At 36.4% G+C, this 18,449-nt stretch overlaps 1 protein-coding gene across 1 annotated transcript in view; it reads right to left on the reverse strand.

Moving 5' to 3' along the window:
• Window positions 1-10,035: 10,035 nt before the first annotated feature.
• Window positions 10,036-18,449, reverse strand: part of LOC134798916 (organic cation transporter protein-like) — a 41,211-nt gene continuing 32,797 nt past the window's right edge. Inside the window, exons 4-7 of the mRNA XM_063771340.1 lie at window positions 18,182-18,371; window positions 17,299-17,741; window positions 15,251-15,429; window positions 10,036-12,218 (exon numbers count right to left, since the gene is read on the reverse strand). Of these exons, the coding sequence (XP_063627410.1) occupies window positions 12,027-12,218; window positions 15,251-15,429; window positions 17,299-17,741; window positions 18,182-18,371 (1,004 nt within the window). The 3' untranslated portion in view covers window positions 10,036-12,026. The remainder of the gene's footprint in view (window positions 12,219-15,250; window positions 15,430-17,298; window positions 17,742-18,181; window positions 18,372-18,449) is intronic.

The following is an 18,449-nucleotide window of genomic DNA, read 5'->3' on the forward strand; positions in this document are numbered from 1 at the left end:
TTATACTTTAAATTTTATACATGTCTAAAAAACCCCGAAGTTGTCACTGACTTACTCACTGTTGATCATCAAAACCTCTAGGGTACTTCCTGAAGTCCTAGGAAGCTGAAATTTGGTACGTCAGATAGTATTAGTCCACAAACAACAAAAAAAAATCAAGAACTTGAAATTGTTAGCCCCTAAGGGGGTGAAAAGGGGGGAATTTTGTATGGGAAATCAATAACCGCTGAACCGATTTAGTTGAAATTTGGTATGTAGATAGTTTTTATTATGGGGAAGGATATAGAATAGTGTTCAACCCCAAAATCACCCCGTAAGAGTGAAAAGGGGTGGAAAAAGGCTTTAGGGGAAAAAGGGGGTTGAAGTTTGTATAAAAGATGCCCCCAGGTACGTATTTCAGGATTTTTAATAGAAAATCACCCGCAACCCTTTAAATTAGGGAATGGAAGATGGTCATACTTAAGCAACTTACAAAAAGATGTGAAATCCCACCAAAAACATTTTCATGTACAATGCTGCCAAGACGAAACCATAAGGCTCTCACTAACAAAAAGTTATCAGATCTCTTGTAGAGCCAAGCTTCTAACTCTACAAGCCCTAACTTCACAGACTCTACACCTTAGTCAAAATATGTGGCTTGGCCGTTTCGTTACTACAAGAACTATTTTATAATAAAAAATCATGAATAGTGAATTCATTTTTCACCTTACGCCCATGTGACGAAACGGCCAAGCCACATATTTTGACTAAGGTGTAGAGTCTGTGAAGTTAGGGCTTGTAGAGTTAGAAGCTTGGCTCTACAAGAGATCTGATAACTTTTTGTTAGTGAGAGCCTGATGGTTTCGTCTTGGCAACATTTTACATGAAAATGTTTTTGGTGGGATTATATTTACTACATTTAACATACATACCTACTCAGACCAGTGCATAACTTATGTACGACATTATTATGAGCTCCTGATGCATAACAAGCATAACATAATGTTAAAGAATTTTGCTATTTAATTTAATCAGGCGTGCAATGCAGTTAACTAGTTTTAACCTCATTATTAGCTGAGCTGATGTTTTCTGGGCTTTTCATGTATCGTTTTCTCAATTATTGACGCAGATTGTCCAGCGCAATGATTAAATTATAATTAGTTCAAATCAAGCGTCTCGTGACGACATTCAATATGGCTGCCATGAATCAAGCGAGTCATCTGTAAGTGGTGGAGTAATTAAGCATTCCTCGTGAATCAGCGGCGGGAATTAATGGGCAACCGCGTCTGGTAGCGGATTCCGACGGTAAACACAGGTGTAGGCTACTGGTACTGGTACCAAATTGCCGGGTTTATACAACAGAAAACCGGGTTCATACGAAAATACGAATTGTAAACCCACCCAACTATTACATATCAATCATGATTTATGATTTATATGTAGTCCACAAGTTCAAGACAATCAAGACTTACTTAAATAATTAAGTATAATTTTATTACCAATGTTCTATTTGGTTATGTCTGCAATATTTGTTCTTCCATTAACACCTACTAATTTTTAGCCATAGAACGACTTTATTCAAATAAATAATAGCACCCAAAAGTTATTCGAGTTGATTTTGAACCATAGTTGGGAGCTTTTGGACTACTGTGGGTGGTTTTACGGAATCTGATTTTAGGAGCAGCTGTAGCTCTCAGGTCTCTTTTTTTTTCAGTTTTTCTTATTGTCTTAGTAACTGCACGCAAACTGTTTTAGTTATATATAGTTATACGCGAACACCATAGAAAATAAAAAAACAACGGGTTGCACTCCGGGAGTGCCGACAGAAGTGAAAACTCAATGACTAGTCCAAAATGTCTGCAGCACTATGTATAATTGACCCATCCTCCTTTCTATTGAAAAACTTTAGTTCCGAAATTGCTGGTCAGTGAGCTTAAATTTGTAGCGTTAATTGTTTAAAAATCGAATAGAAATTGTAAAGTTACCTTGCAGACCTTGCATCTAAATATATTTGGTCATGATATTTTGAGTTTTATTCACCAGTACTAGAGTTCAATTTTATTAGCGATTTCATCAAGATGTAGCTTTATTGAATTATATTTGAGTGATATAAAGTTAGAATGTAACTGTGAGATCCTCGTATTTCAGCCCGTACAAGATTAGAACATTGAGCTTTATTGCTTAATATAAAAGTCCAGTTTTAAATAATTGACCTGATTATGATACGTTATGACTAAAGTTCTTTGGTGAATAACATTGTCCGTCACACATGACGTCAGCGTTACGTTACGCGTTACGCTGAATCGAGTTTATCATTTTTTCCCCACTTCAAAAAGTCCTCAGCGCCGCTAAAGAAGTTTTCACTTCAAAAATATAATAGCAATTTTCAACATCGCAATTCTAAAACACTTACTAACTCAATATATATAGACTCTACTGATCTGTTCATTGTAGCTCCAAATTACAACGTTTAAACCCCGAACTTGCAACATTGACGCGTACGCGATTTCGATTAAGTACATATGGATCAATACGGATTCAAGCAACCGAACATAACGCTATCACGTCGTTATGTTCAAAATGTAATTCGAAATAGAGATACCACAATAAAGGGGTATTGTATGTCGCCATCCTTGTCCACGGGTGCAATGTTAACGGTGTAATTCTATGCAGGTTGGGACACGGATTACTTAATACTGTAGAGCGGAGGATACACCACACCCATTCTGCTCTGACTCACAGTCATCGAGTTTACTGTGGTAAACTAACTCGCGCCGTATTTCACGTAAGGTGCATCCACACCGCAGTTAACTTTTTTGAGCAACACTGTGCAACATGGTAACATTAGGTAACTTACCTAGTTACTGGGGGCTTCCGCGAAAACCGAAATTCGCATATTGAGGCAATCTTCTCTTTTACTCCACTGAAGGCTTAATAAGCGTGACGGAGAAAAATGCCCGCAATTTGCGAACTTCGATTTTCGCGGTAGCCCAACTGACTGTTGCACGGCGTTGCTCACAAAAGTTAATTGCGGAGTGGATGCACCTATAGATTTACGGTTTACCCACCCTTCCTTTACGAAGTAATTTACGCCTCTCTCAAATGAAACAGCTTTCGGCTCATCGTGAAGAACTTCGGAAAGGATTGAAACACGAGTCATCGTTTATTATTAATAATATTTACGTCTGGATTTCCAGCAAACCGTTTATAACATGTAGGTATGGTCAGATTGGCCAGCATAGGGCCCAAAATTTTCTTGATAAAAATGTTATTTAGATTTCCTTGGTACATTACAAAATTTATATCTTGACACAGAACAAGATGTCACAATTTCGAGCTGAGGAAGCGGGAGGGATGTGTGTGGGTGTGTAACGTGGTAACTTGAGGGACACGCGTCCCTCTACGCTCCCTCGTCTTTCGTTTGTAAACTATCCTAATTTAAGGCAATCTTCAAATCGGATGCTGATCCGCAAGTCCTTGGGGACATCGCTGTGTACACCATAATAGACCATAGTGGCGCACGGATCCGCATCAGTGTAATCTGTGGTTGCACGGTGTGGTGTTCGCACGATAGCTCTGCCACGGCCGGGCTTGCACTAATCGTTTGATTCTCTTTGCGAGCTCAATCCACTGTTGTTCGGCGTTTACGCGTCAATACGTGGTTCCCTAATTGCTTGTCCTCACATTACTGGGGCTCTGAATACAATTGATAGGTGGTTTAGTACAATCGTCGATACTGTTATGTAACTATTCGTAAACCGTATTGCAAAGACATAAGGTCGACCAATGGTCAGAAAAGAGTGTTACCTACTAACTATGCTTGCGATGTCTGACATATAAATAATTTATCCACTTCGTAATTACATCCTCATTTAATTACTTGCAGGTTCAATGTGGTAACCCATATATAATCTTTTTAAGTCTTCAAAACATACCTATATAAACAAAAAATTAAATAGGTAGAGTTAGACCAAGAAAAGTCTGCAGAGATTTTAATAGTCAACAACCAGTGGTGTTATCCATTCAGCTAAGAGATGCTGGTGCTGGTTAATGAAACGAGGATCTTATACCAGTAATCAGGAAAATCATTTTTTTTAACCGTTCCTGAGCGTTTTCTAAAATAAATATTGAAAACCTGATTCTTTTAAATCTGGACGTTCTTGGGCTCATTCTACTCAGAATCGACAGCATTCTCCATGTCCCAAAATATCCATTCCATTACGTCACGTTTTAGTATGAATTTTTTTTTCAGTTGTATGTGCGTGACGTAGTGGAACGTACAATTTTTATACAAATTTTTGGGAAATTTTATTTTATCATCGGAATTGAATATGCTAGTGATTCTGAGTTGAAGGAACCCAACAACACCAGGATCTGTGAGGATCAGGTTTTCAATATTTATTTTAGAAAACGCTCTCCTATCATTTCAGGAGCTGCAATAATCTACCAATCGAGCAGGTACGATGTTTTTATTTTATATTTAGCCAGGGGAAATTGAGATCTTCGAACTCGCCACTACAATAGGGAATGTGATACATTCAGCGCCTTGGGCCGGTACGCCGACAGCTGTAACGTATGGCTACAATTTAGATTGGATATCGCGCCACGTGCTTATCACGGCGGTGTTGCCAGCTTGTTGCCAATTTATACCTGACGTTGGTTTAACGCCCGTTTCCGGTGCTGAGTTTGCGGGACATTGGCCAGACGGAAATTGCCTTCATAACGCTTATTTAACTATTTGTACGTAAATTTGCAGAAACTACCCACTTATAACAAAAATTAAATAACAAAAAACATGAAAAGCAGGATGAATTTAACTTACCTAGAAAATTTTAAACTTCAAACTTCTATGAAATTATGACGTATAAATAACACTTGCATTGCGTGGGCTATCAAAATCGCTGCAGACTTTTCTTGGTCTAACTCTACATATAAATGATTGTTAATTTAATTTGTAGATAGAAATCTTCAATATATTTTTTCTTGCCGCTAGCAACACTGACAACAGGAATAGAGCATCCGACTAAGATTTATTGTCTCATTCGCATTGCAATGCGAAGGCATATATACAGGCGTGGACGTGTCCTAAGCCGTCGCCGAATAGCTGACGATGCCCGTTAGTTTATGACTATGACACCCGAATTGGACAATAACACCTAGACTAGAATGTTATTAACTGCGATCATATGTTATTAACGTTACCAAGGGGTGCGAAACTCCTGACTTTGACTTCGGCCAAACTCGGCTCATATCGGCTCAGCATTGTTCCGAGCAATTATTAGGGTTGACACAACTTGACGTCCCTTTGCGTGCACGACCACAGATAAGATAATGGCTTGAATTTTGACAACCCTAAATAGCCGAAAGGGATAGTGCCATATATTAGAAAGGGACAGCATGATTCGACCCTGAACCGCTGTCAAACTTCGGTTTTGTAGGAACTTTCCTTTCTGTTCGGCAGTAGGTACTATTATTTATTCTGTGACGTTACCTAGTGTTGAACACTAGATACGGGCATAAAATATGGGCATCGTTCGTACCGTCAAAAGGTTATGAATACTTATGAATAAAACTAAATGCGTAACAAGGCTTAGTCTCTGGATTATGAAATTTATTTATTAACTTTATTGCACAATTTAACAAAAAAAAAGAATACAAAGCGAATTTAACCCTTAAGGCATTCTCCACCACTGCCAGTCAACCATTGGACTAAATAGAAACAGTTTGGTGTAGGATTGTAGAGAGTGGACATAAGTCGAGTATAATAATACTCAACTGAACGCACAATAGTGCGTCATTTCTTTCTTCTATAAGTAATAGGTGCTGGTGATAAAAATAGCAGCTAGTTTTTACTATACCAGCAAATCCAGAACACAATTAAAAATATACCTATATCGGATGAAGCTGTCAACACAACACCAAAACATAACATATTGGCACGAAATCTTTTCAAATTTACATAAGGAAATCAAGTGTGATTTCGAGAAGATCGAAAACACAAAGACAGTCAAAGGGTTAAAGGACTTATAGGTCAAAGAGTGAATGAGGCAAAAACTTACTCCTATGGGAACCCCTATAAACCTTAAAGTATCATCTCAATCGTCTGCATTGAAACTTGAGCGGTAACTTTTGATATTCACTTTTCTTAAAAATATCCAATTCAAAAAATCACTTAATTCATTACAATATAAAGTTCAATTTTCGGTGTCTTACCGTTCAAGATATGAGCTATTAAAACTAAATGACATAAAATTAGCCCATATGTAAAATGTCGTAAGTCATGTAAGAGTCATGGGAGCTTAATTCAGAAAGAAAAATTCAATAGCAATACAATACCAATCCACAATTCATATCATTACGTTGCGTTCGCGCTTACATAAGGCTACGTATGGAGTAAGCGAGTGCACAAAAGCAATACGATTTAGTTGTAATTTTTAAGTCAAATGCACTTCAGGAAATAAGTCGTATGGAATTTCTCACGTATAAGTGGCTTTTTGTCTTAAACGTGAGATCCTTTACCACCCCGTGTAATGTATTCATGTATTCAACCGAAAGGTTGGGGATTCGTTGCAGAAACTTGCAAATTGTTTTACCAGCTTAACGCCTGCCCTTTGACCCGACGAGTGTTTTTTGTCACATATTTCCTGGAGATGTTACAATAATAGAATAGTATAGGTACATATGTATAGGTACTTACCAAAGAAAAATACATTTTATGATTTTAATACAGATTTGACCAACAAGATCTAGTCCAAAATAATTTGGACAATGAGTGAATTTTTGATTAATGATAAGCTCGATGATAATATACCTATTTATTAAAGTTTTGGGTAAAATTAAATAAAAGTATTTACGGATATTTAAGGTTAAGTTAAGATTTTACGGAACTCTGTTCACTCTTAAATAGAGCTAAACACATGAATACAAACACATGAATTCATGAATGATCATAATTCACAATCATCTTCAAAACGGAAAGACCGATTCATTTAATGTTTTTTTTGCGATGAATTAAGAAGTAAATACGAGCGTTGGTCATTATCATTATATCTTGGTCAAGAAGATCTTGTCAGTAGAAAAAGGCGGCAAATTTGAAAAATGTAGGCGCGAAGGGATATCGTCCCATAGAAAATTTGAATTTCGCGCCTTTTTTTACTGACAAGACTTGCTTGACCGTCTATACCTATGTATTACCTATTGCGTTATTTTTAGGGTTCCGTACCTCAAAAGGAAAAAACGGAACCCTTATAGGATCACTCGTGCGTCTGTCTGTCTGTCCGTCTGTTACAGGCTATTTTCTCGGAAACTACTGGACCAATTAAGTTGAAATTAGTGACCCAAAGATGGATATATTTTATTTATAATTTTAAAATACATAGTTTCGAAGTTATTTAAGAAAATAGCCAAAAAATGACCATTCCCCCCTTTATCTCCGAAACTACTGGGTCTAAAATTTTGAAAAAATACACAAAATAGTTCTTTACCTATACATGACAGGAAAATCAATTACAAATGTGCAGTCAAGCGTGAGTCGGACTTATGTACGGAACCCTAGAGTCCGACTCGCACTTGGCCGGTTTTTTTTTAATTAGACCAGTACGGATATTATGGTCGTTCTTGTCTACGTGACAGCGTGATAAAACGGTGTCCGTCACTTTCTATCCCATGGTGTTAAAAAGTGACAGTTATTTTATCACGTGGATAAATATGGATAAAGCTATCCATAATACGCCTGCTGGTATTATAACCTTTAAGATGCACGTCATAACATAACATAATTTTGCATTACCTATAACTTTCTGAATTAACCATCGATATCGCTGATTCGCTACAGGAATTTGTCACGTAGGTAAGTACGAAATGAATTGTTTTTCAGTCTAGGTATCTATATTACAGATAAGCAAGTTGGGGAATTTTCCAAAAACTTGGAAAAGTTCTGGAATAGGTATTTCAGGAAATAATTTAAACTTTCATTATGAAAATGGATTTTTCGATCCCCATTTGAGACATTTCCATGTGGAAACTTTCCAAGCACATCAGTAGTGTAGTGTATACCTAAATGTGGTTAAGTGCAAAAACAACACCGCGCCACAGTTCGCGGACACTTACGCGTTTATTTATTTATAATATTAAGTCCAGCCGGTCACGTTCTGTGAAATGGGATCACGTTCAGAACGCGCTACACAAACTGTGAACGCGAAAGGGAGGATTTTCAGGGTCCCGTGAACAAAACGATAGGCCGTAAGTTTTTGGATAATTTTATGGATATAACCGGGGGAGTGACTAAAATTAAGAGGAGAGAAGGAGGAGAAAGTGAAGCTTGGGATATTCTTATAATCAGTGATCGGGGTTTTTGTAATCTCTCTTTTTTTGTGTTTTCTTATTCTTATTTTTTTGGATGCTACACCGCGGTATATCAAGTTAAATATGGATAATACGCCTTTAAGCCTGCGATACCTTTACAACTGCTCGAAAAACTCATTTTTAGTGTAGAGAACATATTTATAATATTTACGACAGTTACTAAGATATATACCTAATTAAGCAGTTATTTAAGTCATTCACGTGTCATTGAAAACACAAGTGACATTGAAAAAACACTGGTGGGACAGAATAGGGGTCCTTGAGGTTTGTAGACACGACTCACGCTTAGCCGTTTTGTTTAATACGTCACTTTTTACGCGGACTTTTTCCAAATTAAAATACGTACGTGATGCTTTTAAAATGTTCTATTTCGGTTTATGAAAAATGCACATTTCGGGAGATATACGGCGGCGTGTTGCAATGAAAAAAGTACTTTAAATATATTATGTTGTTTATTTTGTTGAACAATGTTTGTGCAAAAAATGTTAGCTCACGTGGTTGGTGTTTTATAATTTATTACGTCTACAATAATATCTAATACTAACAAATGGTTTACGAAATTTTTTAGCACCTTAGTTCCAAGAAGTGTTACTTTTTATTAACTCAGTTAACGTCTTCACTTTTTATAAAAAACGGTTATACTTATAGACCCTATGTACTTACGATTATCATCATAAACTCATAAATATAATTCGAATACCACTTCTGCTTTAAATACAGTCATTTCAAACATTAAAGTTGGTTTACAGCACTTTACACAATCAAAGTGTTAAGTGCGATTTTGCTACTTGCATGAATATATGAATTCGTAGTAAACACTAATCAATATGTAAACCATAGAATTTTGTCATGTTCTACTCGGTTTACCATTACAGTAGGTACCTAAACAATACAGTAAACATAATTATTTGAGCACAAGTTTGCACCTTTTTATCACGTGTTTAAAGGCAATTCAAATTGTAGACAAAGTTAATAATGTGACATGTGGAAGGTAAGTTCAAGGCTTACAAACTAACACACCAATGTTTAACAATTTATAAGTTTGGTTTTTGCAATCCAACTACTACAAGAACTTAAGTTTTAGTAATTACGAATCAAACTCTTTTTTTGCTTAGAACAATTTGTAACAAGAAAGGTCAATCAATTAACTAACTATTACTTTATAAACAAAACACGTACTAAAGAATATACAGTTATAATAAGTCAATACTTAGGTACACAGTTTATTTGTTTTTTACAAAGTCAATGTATAGTTACTTACCGTGATTATTGTACTTGTGTTTTCAAAATACTCGTCTCACCGCTTACCTTACTTACTCAGAAGGCAAAAACTAATATACTGATGTTGCCAATATTATGTAGACATTTGTCAATGCGGCCAATTCCGTCATAAGGGAAATTCCGTCAACAAGCGTTTTTCTCTGAAACAGTACACAATTAGTAATTTCCTCGACAAAGCAGCGATTGCTGAAACTAAAAGCTATCGCTGCTTTGTCGAGGAAATTATCAATTGTGTACCGTTTTAGAGAAAAACGCTTTTTGACGGAATTTCCCGTATGATGGAATTGGCCGCATTGACCACCTAAGTCATATTTTAAATATTATAAAAACAATGTGAGAGATTGAACATTCTAATCCTGTCAGCAATAAGGCAACACTGCCGCTATGTACTAACACAAAAATGTAATAGTACCTATACGAAGTGAACAAAGCAAAATAATGTAATCACAACAAAAAAAAACTGTCATTTAGTTAAGGGTAAGACATATTATGACATAATTTAGACTATTTTGTAATAAATCCTACTGCTTAAATATTTATATTACAATTTTTTTTTATTATAAAATACTAATTCTAGATTTTTAATGTTTCAACATTTTTATAGACAATTGGCGCCAGCCCGTTGTGAATATAAAAAAAAATATTTTAAACTACAATTAAATAGGTATTAAAACATATACACACTACTAATCTATACTTATTTCTAAATTACAACTTATTCTATAAGTATCACAACCAGAAAGTCAAATGGCGTAACCAAAAGAGAACACTGTCTTAAGGAGATGAGATTGTTATTTTACTAGTCGAAGTTCTGAAGTAAAATACCTACATAAATACATCTGGGTAACACTGATTTATACTTTCACGATTACCACGCATTATTATTTACGAAAAGGGATTTTTTTTAAATTACCTTCTACGTTTCGAGAACGGCATCGTCCGTGTGGTCTCGGAGAAGACTGGCTAAAGTTAACATCACAATTTTCTAGCTGCGCGAGTTTTTGGAACTACGCGCAAATATCTCGTCTCGTCTTGTTTATCAAATTTAACATTTTCCACACCAGGGAAAACTAGGAAACGAAGTAATTTTAAAACTTAATTATTCTATACGCGATTATTAAAACTTAGTTATAGTTACGCCATTAATTCCCGTTTTCGTAAATGATAATCGTTACACAAGTATATATACAAAAAGTTAGAGTCAATTGTATATATATATATATACCTACCCTTAAATGTTTTTGAAAAATCATTGTTTATACAATAGGTACGTTTTGAGCTCCGTTTATAGGTATAGGTATGTGAAAAATTGAATACATATTTATTTTATTGTTTGCGAGTCATGGCATTCTATAAATGAAAATGATTTTGCTAGAAACAGTTGTGCCGACGCCGACGCACTTTAAAATTGCTTAACTCTTCAAAATATGATACACTGATTTGATAAGATAATTATATAATTATACAGTTTAATAGGTAAATATCCGTAAAACATATAAAAACTCAAAAATGCGCGTTTTCTCAGAGATAAGACCTAGCTAGATCGATTTATCGCCCCCGAAAACCCCAATATAGCAAATTTCATCGAAATCGTTAGAGCCGTTTCCGAGATCCCCGAAATACATATAAAAGTAAATAAATATACATATAAATAAATAAACAAGAATTGCTCGTGTAAAGGTACTTACCTACTATATTAGATTAGATATCGTGATATGATCGAGAAGGACCTCGTATTTTAGCACCAGTATACAAATATATATTTGTATTAGATATTAGCAAATTCTACGTTCAACGTGGTTGCTAAAGTTTGGTTTGAATGTACTTTCCTAACTTAGGGATAGAAATCAATTGTGCCAAATAAAAAAAAGAACATACCTAAGTCCTAAATTACTACCAGTTAGAGTCATTATTAACTGACTTATATAGATCTTTGAAGAATCGAATTTAAACTGTCGTGAGTTATGACTCATATTACTTTTATGGTTTAACTCAAGTAATTTTAGTCACTATAGTCTGTATCTTTAGATATTTAAATAAAAGTAAACAAACATTTTGTAAATTTTCGGGTATATCATTTATTGGTTAACCGACCAATTACAAAACTGCCTGGATCAGTCACTGAATGACCTGACTTTAACCTACATTATTTGATCGTATAATGTTGTCATCTACCCTCAACTGGTTTAAGGAGCCATTTGAGGATAGATTTTGTTTACTTTTATTTATATGGCTAAAGATACAGATTATAGCGCGACATGTTTCGGAGAGCCATTTGCTACATTTTCATGCACCAACAGTGCATGAGCTGCAGTCACGATAGTCACGTAAATCAAAGTAATTAGTAGGTACTCTCTATTTAAGGGACCAAATTATTTTATAGGTACTTAAGTTACGCTAAGTTATAACCTAGTTTTACTAGTTTCCCGAACGTCACGATCCTCCGGCACATCCTTTCTATCCTGATCCTGGGCCTCCTTGAGCGAGTCCGGCAGTTTCAGGTTGTTGGTCTCTGGCAACGTGAGTACCAGGAGACCAGACATGGCCGCCATCACCCCGAACAATATTGTTGGCAGGTACTCGTACACGCGCGCCTGGAAATTAAAGCGACCGTAAATAAATGTATATAAAGAAAAAAGAAATTGCCCAAACAAGAATACAGGAAAACTATACAGAACTTCTATAGCAGAGTCGGTGCATACCTAACTAATAAGTTGATTTACGGAGATTCCATTCTTGGTCCTTCGCGCCAGATAGACTAGTGATCTGACGAATATGTGTTTATAATACCTGGCTGCACTAATATACTTAGGTATTCATTGAATAGGAACTCATTGAGACGATTCTGGCAAATTTAAATTCCTATGTCTTATGACCATATATTACTCGTTAGATCATTTCAAATGCAAGAATTTAGATAGAATTTATTATAATCGTCACATAACAATCATTTGTTTTGAGGTTAGTGTTGTGGCTTGTGGTCGCACTCAATTAGGTACTTGGTTATAACTTTATAAGTTACAACATAACTAGCTAAAACAAACGAAGAATTTAACTACATAGGATATATACAGTGGTATTACTACATAGTAGTTTAAAAACAGGTTGTGGTAAAAAGGTAGTACGTATTGCCTTGGATAGTAATAATTATTCATTATGATCATCTTAGCATTTGACTAAATAATCATGAGGTGATTATGATTAGCGTGGGAACTGTAGGTTCGCTGTGTCAAGGAAACTACGTCATACTGCTTAAAGGGCGTGTCATAAAGGTCATTGGCACTGATTACCGACACATGGTAATATAATATGATTATTTGTGACGCCCAAATGAGTTGTAGGAATATCGTCTAAGACGTCTAACCGCTATTCTTCCAGACCCCAGGAATAAGGTTATACCACGTTTAGTCTTTGTTTTTACTTTTTGTCATATAGATTTACCCAAAATAAAACAAGATTTAACTTTTACACCATTAAAAAATACTCGCCAAGAAAGTCGGTGATCAACATCGCTCTTAAAACAATTTTAATCTCAAGCAGCCCTCAGAATCGAATTCAAATCAACGTTAAAACAACTCGTTAGTAAAACATTACATCAAAAACGGCGCTCTTAGACGAAAGTGGAGGACCCGCGCGAAATCACCTTTTCATACAAACGTAGTCGTCATTTTCCTCTCTGGATATTATCATTATTAAAAATATTTTGACACAATTTGTTGTATATTAACCACAGCTATGCCCCTACGTTTGATTTTTGACGTGATAACGTCTTATAAATCGATGAACAACGGTACCATGCACGAAAAGTGTCACGTTGTGGACAGATCTCCATCGTAACGTTACGGCCACGTTTTCTTATGACGTTATCACTCAAAATTATCGTCTGTAAACCGACTTTACAGACAACCATATTTTTTATTATTATTAGAGTTGGAACATTAAAAAAAATCGTATGAAACCTGTTTTTCGATTCTAATTTATACAATAATAAAAAAATCGATAATCGGGCAAAGATATGGTTAATATGCATCAAATTATGTAAAAATATTTTCCATAATGTCAATATCCATAGAGGAAAATGAGGACTACGTTTGTATGGAGAAGCGGCCGTCCATTTTCCTCTTAATCGTAAGTTGGCTCCACCTTGAATTCAAATGGAAAATTCTAAATTGAGTTCATAACCAAACTCAAGTTCAGTCGAACACAAATATCAAGATTTCGATGAAACATAAACAGTAAATTCTGTAATAACTACGTCGTTGGCAAAAGTGAGCCCGTTACATTTTCCGATACGATTTGCGCATATTACTGATAGCGCGAAAAGCTGACAAGATCGACCAAAGATCTGGTGAAGATCGTAGGAGTGCACCTAATCCCCTTATCAGTCTTATCACCATACATCGGGGTTTTCGGAGCGGGAATGTTTTACACTAGCCAAATAACAGGTAAAAACTGTAAAAAACGATACAAATTTAACATTTCTAAGCACATTTGGACCTTGCTACCTACGTTTAATTCATAGTTTGGTAATTATTTTACAATAAACAAAGTTATAAATACACGAAATCATTCCCGCTCCGAAAACCCCGATGTATGCTTATCACAGATCATATATTATAGGTATAAGGTAAGTACTAGACCCTTATCAAACGTTCCTAGTGCCCATTAAGACCACCGATCCACCGAACACGATTAGAAATTGGAGTGTCGGACGCCTCGGCCCAGACCCAGACCGGACCGCTTTGAATGAAAGAAAGAAAGAGATTTTAGCTTGAGTCATACTTTTTTTGGGGTGGTTTAGCACTGAAGATATCTAGGGCTTATCTGACGGTGATCTGTATCGAAGTAAACATCAAATTACAACAGCGGATATCGGGCAAGCTAGTAGTGTATGAAAAATAGTACCTGTTTGCGGCTAAGATGACTTTCGGCGCGATTCGGGAAATGAATTAGACATTCACTAGATATGAAATAGTAACGACATGTGATGTTCTACGGCAAAAGGTACCTTATGGCCGCAATAATATTGGAGCGGCGTTAATAATAGCGTAAGCGCCAACCGCCATAGGGTACCTTTTGCCGTGGAACGTCACATAACGTTACTATTTCATATCTAGTGAATGTCTAATTCATTTCCCGAATCGCGCCGTTTTCGGTGTAGGGCACATAAATCTGTTGGTGCTTTTATGTCGTTACGACGCCGGATCCGGCACTGGTATCGTATCGGATAATGTATAACGGCTTCAAGAGTTTTGTCTCTAGCACTTAGATCATTAAACAAAGTGGACTTAACCGCGAACAAGATGTTTCGTAACCTCTGCTTGTCAAACGTGTTGCTAAATCGATTCTCTTGAAGAAGCTCTTGTATTCCGTTTGTAATCATAGATAGGGTAACAAGGATAGTTGTGTGCAGATTTGTAATAAATATAAAGTACTATTAAGTATTCTAATCTTAATCAACCTAGTCCTCATAGGCTTGCTGTCAAGGAAAAATGTGTGGACTTGACAACGGAGTTAGTCGACCCTACAGCTGTGTAGAGCGCCAGAAGCGTTGTCCTGTAATGGGTGACGAAACTGGGGAACTAACAGTGTTGAGAACCCGTATAAAGAAACTATTGTATCTTACCAGAAGTGGCGTCATAGGAGCAACAGCGGACCCGGTCCTCCCTATAGTTGAACACAGCGCGAGAAGCGTCGTCCTGTAGTTGGTCGGGAACACTTCAGCCGCGAACACGTACAGAGAGTTGTAGGCGAGGGTTATGAAGAACTTCCCGCCCAGATAGAACACCAGGGACCACATGCCAGCTGAAATGTGAGATATATTCTTTAAAACCAATCATAAGAAGCCGCTCCAGGATAGGTTAGTTATATCGATATCGGTTGTGCATGATCCCGATAGGTTATAGTATAGTTAGGTGTTCCTAAATTGATGCGCTAATATTTATATTGTACAAATTGTACAGTTAGAGCAACTGTGCTGAGCTGTCGTGTCTAGGCAAGTTATAACTGTCCACGTGCTAAACACGCGCATATGTAAGAGAAAACGACAGGCTTAAATATGTTCAACAACGAGAGTAACAAAGATAATAGGTAGGTATGCGAAAATGAATCAACAAAACAAAACCCGATTCACTCATAGGCAATGAAACTAATGAAATAAATATAGTGACGTTCCACTACAAAAGGTGCCTTACGGCGGTCGGCGCTCACGTCGCGTAGTACTATATTAATATTGAGTCGCCACTAATAATGGCGTAAGCGCCGACCGCCATAAGGTACCTTTCGTTGTGGAATGGCACATATGAAATGAAAGTATTTTTTGTGCTCCGTTAAAACATGGAGACAAAATTGCGTGAAGTTTAGCAGGCTTTGTCTTTGTATGGTTTTGCGTGATTTGGTATGGTTATTCATTATTTTAATCAGTAAACACATTAATCTCAAATCAAATTACATTGTACTTATCAAGTCTTCTTTCACATCGTAGTAGGAAAGTATAATAATTTAATTTATAGGTACTGGCAGTATGGGTATACGAAAATATGTAGGTACGTGTTGCGTTCAATAGTTGTTTGACCACAATTTTTAAGTTTTTTAAGGTCTTGGAAAAGCCGGTTAGCAAAATTAACAAGACAGCATTAACGTCATTGTTTTAGGGACTCGTACGAAAATTACGGATATATGGTTGGTTTGAGATATGAATGCTATAAAAAATTTATAATTTTAAGTCATATAAAAGTAATCGATAAATAATAATTTTGGCAAGACTACCGTAAGGTCAAAAAGTGAAATTTAATATAATATCGGGAAAAAGGTCAACTACCCATACCAAATATAAAATATCTCACTATTTAATTTAATAAAGGGAGAAAAAGATATTGCTACCAGGGGCCTATTGCATAATAAAATACAAGCTAATCTATTAGTGATTTTGTATGTAAAATCACTAATACTATTAGCTTGTATATTATTTTATTATGCAATAGGCCCCTGGTTAAAAATATTTTATTCTACAGAGGAACCCTCATGGAATTCGTGGGATGACCATATCCAGTAAGCAACTACCATGTCAGGTTTTAAGATCCAGGGCAATGCACTCCAATGTTAGCCGAAGGATAAAAACTGTGTGCTCTTTTTCGTGTTTCGCTTACAGGAAAACTTATTAATAATTCAAACTATGTAGTCACCGTGGAGGCGCTTATTTTTAATTTGACGATGGTATCTCGGTTTTTGGATTTCATAGTTGTTTTATTACCTTTGAAATGTTAAAATTGTTTTATATTTTTACAGGTACTGGTTTTAATGCGACAAGTCCGTCTAATAAAATTATTGACCTTGTGCTTACGTCGAGTCCATAGCTGGCAAATATTAGTTTCGATGTTAATAATATTTTTAGGCGTTTATAATATAGCAAACAAGTAGTGCCGTAAGCTTATTATTATTTATTGATAATTAACCGCTCCTGTTCTACTTCTAAATAGCCAAGATGATCGTACATCTACAAACGCCGAACGAAAAGAAAATAATATATCGGGATGACAGGTGTTACAAAAACTCACGTGACTATTTCAATGCATTATTTAAGTTTCGAATTTTAACGTTTGCCATCCTGGCTTCACCCCCTGGGCTGATGTTTTATCATTGTCTTTTTTTTCATTGAATTTGGATAAAACTTACCAGGAACGAATCCGTAGTTGATCAATATCAGAGCGGTCAAGAAGAACGCGACAGCAATCACCTTCTTCCTTCCATATCTATCCAACAATATAAGTTTGCAGACATTTGCTGGCGCCTCGATCACGATCACCACAATATAGTTCAGATAGCTATTCCCAGACAGTTCTATGGCATTTATAGACAAGCCATAGTAGACCAAAGTAGAGCATGTCCAGAGGAACGATACGGTGAAAACTCTCTTCCAAATCATACTGGAAGTCAGGATCTGCTTGAACGACGATTGGTTGCTAGCTATGTTCGCGCATTTTCTTGCGTCTCTTTGCTGAATGGCTTGCTTTTCGACTTGGTCGTAATGTTCTTTGGGTACCACGACGTTGTTCATTCTTTCCGCTTTACTTAAGACTTTGAGGCCCTCGTCGTAGCGTCCTTTACTGAAGAACCATCTGGATGAACAATTGATATTTTCATCATTATTGTCAATTTAAGAGCAACACTTTTGTTGTTCGGTAGAAAATAAATTGAAAACTTTATGTACTTTCTTCTTAGCCAAAGGTAACAAAGTTGCTGGAATTTAGTGCTGATAGTAAAAGTAACTATCTTGATGCCCATCATTAATGGCATTACAATTTTATGATCGAAATGGATCAAGACTTAAGAGACACTAGGTAATACTTATGTACAGTCGAGTCCCCAACGTGGGTAATGGATCAAGACTTTGACATAATTTATGTAAAGTCGATGCCGTAATGTAAATATGTAGTTGAGGCACTTACTGCCTTTTGGGGTGGGAGTGTAGATGTTAAAGAGAAGAAATCTCCAGTTTGCAGTCACAAGGAGATAGTAACAAGTCGCGCTTCCGAGAATGAACATGATGCTAAAGTACCTGAAACTCTCAGTCAGCATCCACATATAGAGGAACACGAAGACAGCAGGCGTGTAGATGATGAAGAGCAGATATCTCCAGTTCTGCAGCCACAGGGACAGCAGGGTGACGGTGACGCCTCCGAGGATGAACATGGTGTTGAAGAGGAGACTCACAAGGACACGGCCTTTTGGACCCACTAGCTCCAGGGCTGAGGACAATTTTAACCAATTATTAACTGATCTAAGCGAGGTCTTAGTGTTAACTAGGCAGTTTAATAGGTACATAT

Source organism: Cydia splendana, chromosome 17 (genome assembly GCF_910591565.1).
Source record: "Cydia splendana chromosome 17, ilCydSple1.2, whole genome shotgun sequence".
Taxonomy (NCBI): domain Eukaryota; kingdom Metazoa; phylum Arthropoda; class Insecta; order Lepidoptera; family Tortricidae; genus Cydia; species Cydia splendana.